The following is a 9,363-nucleotide window of genomic DNA, read 5'->3' on the forward strand; positions in this document are numbered from 1 at the left end:
CCTTTCTGATATGGGTGCCTCCACCACTCCCTTTTCTTGACTAATTATCTTGGCTAGAACCTTCAGTCAAATGTTGAAGAGAAGTGGCTAGAATGGACATCCCTGTCCTGGTTTTGATCTCAGGGGGAAAGCATTCAGTATTTCAACATTACGTGTGATATTAATTGTGAAATTTTCATAGATGGACTTTATCAGGTCGAGGAAATTCTCTACCATTCCTAGTTTGTTGAGTTCTTATTACGATAAAGTGTTGGATTTTGCCAAATGCTTTCCACATTTTTTTTTCGTTTTGTTAATATTTCCCGGGTTCTGATGTATGATCCTTTTTATATGTAGTTGGATACATTTTAATAGTATTTTGCTGAGGATTTTTGTGTCTGTATTCATTGGGTCAGTATTGGTCTGCAGTTTTCTTTTCTTGTGATGTCTCTATCTAATATTGATAATATTAGACAGTAATACTGTCCTCATAGAATGAGTTGGAAATTGTTTCTTCCTCTTCTACTCAAAAAAAATTTGTGAGGGAGTTCCCGTCATGGCACAGTGGAAACGAATCCAACTAGGAACCATGAGGTTGCAGGTTTGATCTCTGGCCTCGCTCAGTGGGTTAAGGATCTGGTGTTGCCGTGAGCTGTGGTGTAGGTCGCAGACATGGATTGGATCTGGCATTGCTGTGGCTGTGGGGTAGGCTGGTGGCAAAAGCTCCAATTAGACCCCTAGCCTGGGAACCTCCATATGCTGGGAGTGTGGCCCTAAAAGGACAAAAGAAAAAAAAATTGTGAAGGATTTGTTTTAATTTTTCTTTGAATATTTGGTAGAATTCACCAGTAAAGCCATCTGGGTCTGGGCTTTTCTTTGTGGAAATATTTTTAGTTACCAGTTTGATATCCTTATTTGTCAGAGAGCTATTCAAACTTTCTATGTCTACTTGAGTCTGGTTCAGTTATTTCTATTTTTCTTGCTAGTTGTCCCTTTCATCTCTTTTATCTAATATATTGCCATACAGATGTTCATAGTATTCCCTTTTAGTCCTTTTTATTTCTTTTTTCTTTTTTTCTTTTTCTTTTTCTTTTCTTTTTTTTGGCTTTTTGCCTTTTCTAGGGCCGCTCTTGCGGCATGTGGAGGTTCCCAGGCTAGGGGTCGAATCAGAGCTGTAGCCACCAGCCTACACCACAGCCATGGCAACGTGGAATCTGAGCTGCGTCTGCAACCTACACCATGTCTCACCGCAACGCCAGATCCTTCACCCGCTGAGCAAGGCCAAGGATCCGAACCCACAACCTCAGGGTTCCTAGTCGGATTCGTCAACCACTGCGCCATGATGGGAACTCCTCTTTTTTGATTCTTTACTTTTAACCTATTTGTGTGCAGTGGACAGTTCTTTTTTTAGGATTTCAATATCTTTAAAGTTTATTTTTTAAATGGTCATATACTACAATTCACCTTTTTCTTTTAATGTACAGTTCTGTGAATTTCAACACAGGTAGTGTAGTTACGTGTAACCATGCCCATAATAGGAGAGAAGAGAATTTCATCACTCACCCCCCCCCCCCCCCCCCCCGGTTATTTCAGTACCTTTGCACAAACCCAGTCCTTAGCATACAATGATATTCTCCTTAGTGCAGAGTTCTTATTACATTGTCATGGGTTAGGGATTCATACTACCCTATTACCACTATCACTAATTCGACCTTTGTTTTGTTGATTAGCCACTGCTGATAGGCTTTTTTTCCTCTTTTTTTTTTTTTTTTCCTTCTGAGCTTTGTATTGAGTTATGTAATCACATGCACATGGAGAGTTAAGAGCAGATAGGGGTCATTTTCTGGGCTGCGATATTGATTAGAGTCATGCAAAAATAAAATATTTAGAAGAGACGACTTGAGACCATGATGAAGCTGAAGCCTGAGTCTTACTTAAGAGCTGATATTTTTTTACTAAAGTGGGGGGAGGTGGGTGACCCTGCTAAGCATTGTTCTATCACCTGCTCTGAACGGTAGCCTAGAAATTCAGGTTTTTGGTGACCGCTGAGCACCAAGGATGAGCCTATAAATAGAAGTGTGCTTGTTATTCTGCCCCTCCTCTTCCTCCACCGTTAGCTCTGGAAAGCAAACAGCGTGTAATAATGACCTTCGTATCATGGTTAATCCTTCTCCTCTCTTTTCAGACAAGAGATTAATTTGAAACTGGACAGAGATCTTTTCCGGGTCTCAGGACTGAGCTGCTTTCCCTTCTTTGCAAATTCAAAGGATTTTATAGGATTTTTCCCTTCTCAACCCTCCCCCTCTTCCCATCCTGACCTTCACACTTTCCCAACACTAGGGAAAGGCAGGAAGTTTTCCCTGTGGTTTTCCTTTGTGACGACATAATGAGGCAGGTTGATCAATGGGGAAAACCCCACGTGAGAACACGCCCTCTGTGTACATTCCCAATATTTGCTATAAGTAGGGCCATCCCGGGCCCAGGCTGCTACCAAACATCACAGCACTCCCAGGGCACTAGGTACCCAGCACTGAGCACATCTACTCTTGAGCCGAAAATGATGTGCAGTAGCAAGAGTTTGCTCCTGGCTGCTTTGATGTCGGTGCTGCTGCTCTACCTCTGCAGCAAGTCAGAAGGTAAGTGGCCCCTTTCTGCTCGCACAGGAGGAAGGACTATTTTCATTTTCTGCTAAGCCTTGAGCCCAGCTGGGGGTCCCCGAGGGATGGAAGCCCGTTAGAAAATCTTCAAAGGAAAGGGGTGAAGGTTGTCCTTTCATCTGGTGAGTGAAAGAGGGAAAAGTTATTGCTCCCTGCCAGGCTTTTTTTTCTCTTCTGTCCATCCCAGCGGATTTGGGCAGGGTGATGGGCTCTTGGACCCCCAAGCTCCAGAACAAGGCCAAAGTGCTATTTGTGGGAGGGCTGTGAATTGCGTAATGTCATTATTGAATGGGGTCATCTTGAAATGTAGGAAATGCTCCCACTGCCCCAACTTTCTCGCTTTCCAACGGAACAGTTTTAGCAGAGTTCAAAACTCATCTTTTAGAGATGGATGATGACAGCTGACTTCTTCAGCCCTGCAAGGCCTTGGGAATGCTTTGAGATGACATTTATCCGCCACCTTATAGCAGGTTGTAATTTAAATCAGGGGAGTGTCCAAGAATTGCTTTATTACTGTAAGAGAACATCACTTTAGCAACAGGTGCCTTCCTGAAGACACCTGTCTTGGACTTTTATGAACAAAATAAAAAAAAAAAATTCCCATTAGCTAAAATTACAGCTTCAAAGTGCTTTAATTGTAATTTTTATTAGCAACTGCTATACATCATTTTCCTTTGTAACTGCTCGTTCTACTCCTCTCAACACCCAGTAGCCAGATAATTGATTAAAATCTGACAGTTTATTCAGATCTTAGGAATTTATAAGTTCATGTATAAGGGTTTCTTCAAGGAGAGGTATTCACATTCTTGTGGGATTATAAAACACTGACAGTTGGTGTTTCTTACTAAAGATATTCTTTTTGTGAGAAGTTGTGTACTTCTAAACTGTATCATGGAACCAAAGTTCCCCAGTACACAAACTTTTTAAAAGAGAACTGGAAACTATGTTAAATCAGGTCTCAAAGACAATGGGACCATTCCTCTAGATAGTTTCTTTACCATATAAATCCGATTCCAGATTTTCCGCAACTTCAAAGCGTTCCCTAATACCTAGCACAGAATAAGTTCATTCACGTGGGCTTAATATCTTTCATTTCTCTTTAGCAGCAAGCAACTTTGACTGCTGCCTCCGGTATACAGACCACATTCTCCACCCCAGATTTATCATGGGCTTCACACAGCAGCTCGCCAATGAAGCTTGTGACATCAATGCAATCATGTAAGTTACTAAGGGATTCTAATTCATTTGTATCAGGAGTGCATGGAAATGGCAGGTAGAGAAAGTTCCGCCTTTTTGGTGTTTCACGCAGAAATAACTAATGGGACAAAGACAGTTTTGTTTCAGTTGTATGTATGTTCTTTGACGTTCACTTTTGATAGGACTGGAAAAGGGCAAAAGCTTAGTGTGAAAATATGAACAGAGTTGAGGGCAAAATCACTTTTAAAGATAAACTTAGAAGCTACCAAAATACTAGCTCAAGAAAATATGGAAGACACAAACTTTGAAATGAGCGTCTTCTACCAGAAAGTAGGGGGGCTGTTAAGTAAAAACTCAGAGTGATTATGGGGTCACATATAATATTCTTGATTTATATAGGATGTCATACTTTGGAGTGACATCAGTTATTGATCAGACATACATATTTTATGTGCCACCACCAACAAAATTAAATAACAGTTCTGGAACTTTATCTTCCTGTTACTATCTTCCTTGTTATTTAACAAATGGTTTATACAACCATTTGTTAAATTGCCGAGAAAATCAGGGAGAATCACTTTTATTTCTTGCACCAAACTTTATCAGAAGCAATTTTTTTTTTGCATTTTATTTCACCTCTGAAACAAATGACATGTTTAGAGTATAGAGCAGCCCATTGGAATAAGAAAATTCCATTGCATTATCTGTGGGGGGAAAAAGCCATTTAAAGCTCTTGGAATATAAATCAAATTGTCTGATTTTTTCAGCTTTTACACAAAGAAAAAGTTAGCCGTGTGTGCAGATCCAAAGAAGATCTGGGTGAAACAAGCCGTGAATATCCTCAGGTAGGAAACTTGCCACTTGCACAACCCATCAGCCTCTCTCCAAATGCCTGGGGCAAAAATGATGTTCAGAGTGGTGGATCATAGGCTTGCTGGAATGCTTTAGCCTAGGCACTAAGGAGTTGTTTTAAAAGGGAAATTCAAATTGGACCATGAAAATGATCATTCATTTTTTCCTCTTATAGACCATTTTAATTTTTAGAAAATTTAGCGATTTTTCATATGATGTATGAGATTCCTCTGTGCATTTGATTCTTGTTGCAGAGATGCCTCCTCTTCATATAATTTACAGGCTACATGACCTTCATTTTTAAAAGCTAAAACATAAGCAGTCAAAGGGAGATCCAAGGCTCTGATTTACATGGGTGATAATTGGGTGACATTTCATCAAGGGACAGAATCATGTCACACCAGGGTGTCAGACACTGAATGTGAAGACACAGCATAAGTTTCCATATCCTGTTTCTGTCATTAGCTGGATGGGTTATGTTGGGCAAGGCCCAACCTCTCTGAACCCTGATTTCCTCATATGGCCTCAGGGCCTCTGAGTGGCTTGGCATCCTGAGATGAGACGGGGAAGTGTGAGGCAATATGTAGGTACCAAAGATATTCTACTTACCAGTTACCATCTCCTTGCTTAATTTTTTTCCTTCCTTTTCTCTTTATAGTCAAAGAGTCAAGAAGATGTAAAAACAGATGCTCCCTGCTATGGAATTGGACACAGCCCAAGAACAAAAAGAACCTCGCTGTGCTGGTGGTTTCACTTACACATTACTGAGACTTCAGAGCTCATCTGATCTGTGCCTCTTTGGACTTGTCCAATTAATGAAGTTGATTCATATTGCATCATAGTTTGCTTTGTTAAGCATCATGTTATACTCTATTTTATGTTATGTTATTTATATGTGTAGTTTTTTTGTGTGTTTTGCTATTTAATACTAGTTTTCTATAAGCTATTTGGTTTAGTATGAGGTATAAAGTTATGTTTGGAGGAATGAGATTATATGGACTCTCTTGCAGGCAGGCTATTAAAACCCCCCAACATTTAACATTCTTTTGTTTATGTAGTTTTGTTTCCTACATCATTGTAATTACTTTGTAAAAGAGAAAAATGATAAGAAGAATAAATATTGAAAATAAAAGAACCAAAGCTTGTTTGTTGATTGAGTTACATAGCATTTATTAAGAGGCATATTACAATAAAGGAAGTTATCATTGTGGCTCAGAGGGTTAATAACCCAATATAGTGTCGGTGAGGATGTGGGTTCCATCCCTGGCCTTGCTCAGTGGGTTAAGAATCTGGCCTTGCTGCAAGCTGTGGTGTAGGTTGCAGATGTGGCTTGGATCCTGCATTGCTGTGGCTATGACATGGGCCGGCAGCTGCCACCCCGATTTGACTGCTAGCCTGGGAACTTCTGTATGTCACTGGTGCAGCCATAAAAAAGAAAAAAAGAAGATAAAAAATATTTAAAGGTTTAGTAAATATTAAAAGTTTCTGAAAATCGTATTCCCATTTACTTCTGTCTGTTTTTTCTCTTTATCCCTTATGGTCTTGCATTTCATTATCTATGAATTTTAATGGAAAGGTTTTCAGTTTTTTATTTTTAAATTCAAAGTTGTTCAAACCAAAAATTAGAAAGATTTTATATCTGAGACACCATTTGATATTTATTGACAAAACTTTTCAAAATAAAGAAGTCTTCCCATATATTTTGTCACCACAAGGACATGACAAATATCTAGAAAATACCTTGAGAAATCACTGTCCATCACTCTATTACCAGCCATGGTCCACCGAAGGGGTGTCTCAGCACAGGATCATTTCTCTATTTCATGAGTCCTCTTGAGTCATCTTTAAGCACGTTTCAAAAAGAAAGTGACTCTGCAGAGGGTTTTTTGAAATGATTGCCTCACTCACCAGGGGAGGCACAAGAAATGTGTGACACCTAGCAAGAACCCAGGAATAAGACGAAAAGAACTTGAACTAGGGTACTTACCATATGATTGTCATGCCCTGAAGTTCACAGAGCACCTCGACCTGGCACTCTAGGCAGTTGTTCAAGATTCCAAAGGCCACGAAGGATTGGTAGAGGCAGGCACGCTGATCAAAGGATTCAACACACATCCATAAAGCAGGCGGTGGTGGGTCATCTGGTGTAGAGCCAAAAGCTGTGACTCAGTAGGCTCCGAAGCCACCTCTGAGCTCACGAATAACAACATCGAGTCATCAGGGAAAGTGTGCTTAATATCCTGTTTGTTTTTCCATCAAACATGGGTTTAATACCTATGCTGAGACAGGAACCGAGCCAGGTGAAGCTGGAGATACCAAGAGATTAAGCTAGGACTCGGTCCTCACTCCCTGGTAATTAGGGCTGAGCTCTTGTAGGGAGAGGGAGCGGACAACTAGAAAGGCACAGATTACAACACAGGGTGGTGAGCCCTGGGAAAAAGGATGTCATGGGAGGCTGCAGGACATTGGCAGTGAGGGTTACCAGAAAAGACTCTTTGGTTGAATCATATTAAACACTCAATATTCAATGCTCTTGGACTGTGAAGATGGCAACTGTATATGGTGCAACCCTCCTTTGAGCGAACGTTGGAAGGGCCAGAAGGAGACACCCAATTGGAAACGTGGCAGCAGAAGGGTTTGTGGAAATATATGTGGGCATTTTTAGCTGTCACAATGTCTGAAGTTGGGGTATTATGGACATTCTGTGGGCAGGACACAGGGATGCTAAACCTATTGGAATGCACAGAATCCTCTAGCCCAGTGAAGAACTGTCCCACTCAACTGTCAATCATGCCGCCAACTGAGTACCACAGGATGAAGCGCGATGTACACAAGGAGTGCATGTGGGTGGAGCAGTGGCAGATTAAACGAAACTGTTACCTCAATTAACAGTGGTTTGAATTTGAACATGGAAACACTGAGGAACCCTTGAGAAAGTCAAAGTAGGAGGAAAGGCACGTGGGATGGAAGATGGATGCAGAGGTATCAGAGAGAGGTGCATCCATCTGGTGATGGATGGATGAGAAACAGAGGCATCTCAGTTCAGGCCATGGCAAACTCAGAGGAAGAAGATGTGGAATTCCTGAGGATCATTCTAGACGACCCTCCTGCCCACCACCAGCAGTCAGCCTCTCTTGGAGCAGCACAGACAGAGAGGGCCATTGTCAGGGATAGCAGGTCATTGGACTAACTACTGTTGTGAGACTTTACCAACGGACCTTGCAGAGCCAGGAAAGTAGCACATTTTGTTAGTGCTCTGAAGGTGTCTGAATCTTTTAAGACCCGGAGTGCTAATAACTATTAGCTGAGTTTCTGGAGATTGAAATTTCCAGGCCAGAATACCCATTTGTTAATCACAATGCAAACATTCCAGTGTCAAGTGCAAGGGCATAAGCATATGGGCAAATCAGAGCATTACCTCCTGAAGTTCAAGTTGGAATCACAAAACTGGATTGTTAAACCCGGGGTCGGAATGCAGTGCAGAGTGTCAATTTGAAAGTTTAATTCGTTGGTCTCACCTTCCTAATTCCCTAATATCACCAAATAGTCAGCCAGTGTTCTAACTTCCAAAAAATGCTATTTCTATTTATTTATTTGTTGTTGTTGATTTGTTTGAATGAGTGCCATATAAGGTCCACACATTGCATTTGTGTGATTTGTTGTTTTTAAATTTTAATCTATGTTTCTTATCACCACTACCACCCTTCTCTTTTTTCCTTGGAGATACACGTTTTGGAGAAACCAGGAAATTTTTTCTGAGCTTCCCACCTTTTGTGTTTTGTGGGTCATATTCCTGTGGTACGTATGTTCTCTGACTTGACCTTGGATTAGGGAGTTTGCTCCCAATTCACAGCTCTTCTTCTTCTTTTGCCTTATGGATGTATGACCATGTATGATTCTGTGTCTTTCAGGATATTAAATATTTTCATCACTCAGAAGCCCCCTCATGTCTCTTTCCATCTGTACAGACCCAGGATCACAGCTGATTTGATCTCTTTCATAATCGATGAGTGTCCCTCTTCTTGATTTCCTATAAGTAAAAGTATAGAGAAAGTACTATTTTAGTGTCTGGCTTCTTTGACTAGCATCTTCTGTTTCTTTTTTTAAGCTTATTTTTAATTATATATGTAATACATGAGTTAATTGCCATTATCCCATTGAACTGGTAGTGAAGAAGCACAGGCCTCCTTTAAACTTCCACCGAGCTCTTGGTAAATCTGCAGGAAGGGCTTTACTCTCTAAGCAGCCCTCTCTGTTCAAACAATCTTCCTGAGAACATAGATTGCCACCACGAATTTATGCTCAGAGTCCAGTCCTTTCTCCTTGGAATTAATCTCCGATCACCTGCGTATTTTGAGCTTCTCAAGCCATGCATTTTCCAAAAGTCTTCTGTGTCAAACTACTAAAGCCTGACTGTAGCCATTGCCCCTCTATGTGAATTTGACCTTATCCTCAGGGGTGTTTCCAAGTTGTTCAGTACTTTGCCAGCACGTCCCATTAGCGTCAATTGTCATTAGGAAGTCAAATAAGATAGGGATGGGATCATGTCTTTTGATTCTGGAAATTAATTCTGTTATGTCACCGTACATGTTACTGGTGATTTTAGGTGTAGTGGATTGGAGAACAAATGGCAACAGCTTGGCAGAAAAAAAAAAGAGGAAATGAAAGCTAGAAGGAG

At 40.8% G+C, this 9,363-nt stretch overlaps 1 protein-coding gene across 2 annotated transcripts; it reads left to right on the forward strand.

Moving 5' to 3' along the window:
* Positions 1 to 2,478: 2,478 nt before the first annotated feature.
* On the forward strand, positions 2,479 to 5,817 carry CCL20 (C-C motif chemokine ligand 20). Of its 2 annotated transcripts, none has more exons than XM_047770501.1 (4): positions 2,479 to 2,615; positions 3,740 to 3,854; positions 4,601 to 4,678; positions 5,344 to 5,817. In XM_047770501.1, exons 1-4 carry the CDS (start codon positions 2,537 to 2,539, stop codon positions 5,363 to 5,365), a joined length of 294 nt encoding a protein of 97 aa, XP_047626457.1. In that variant the 5' UTR covers positions 2,479 to 2,536; the 3' UTR covers positions 5,366 to 5,817. The 2 variants fall into 2 exon arrangements, with proteins under 2 accessions (XP_047626457.1, XP_047626458.1); XM_047770502.1 differs by having other exon boundaries at positions 3,743 to 3,854.
* Positions 5,818 to 9,363: the final 3,546 nt, after the last annotated feature.

Source organism: Phacochoerus africanus, chromosome 3 (genome assembly GCF_016906955.1).
Source record: "Phacochoerus africanus isolate WHEZ1 chromosome 3, ROS_Pafr_v1, whole genome shotgun sequence".
NCBI classification, from domain to species: domain Eukaryota; kingdom Metazoa; phylum Chordata; class Mammalia; order Artiodactyla; family Suidae; genus Phacochoerus; species Phacochoerus africanus.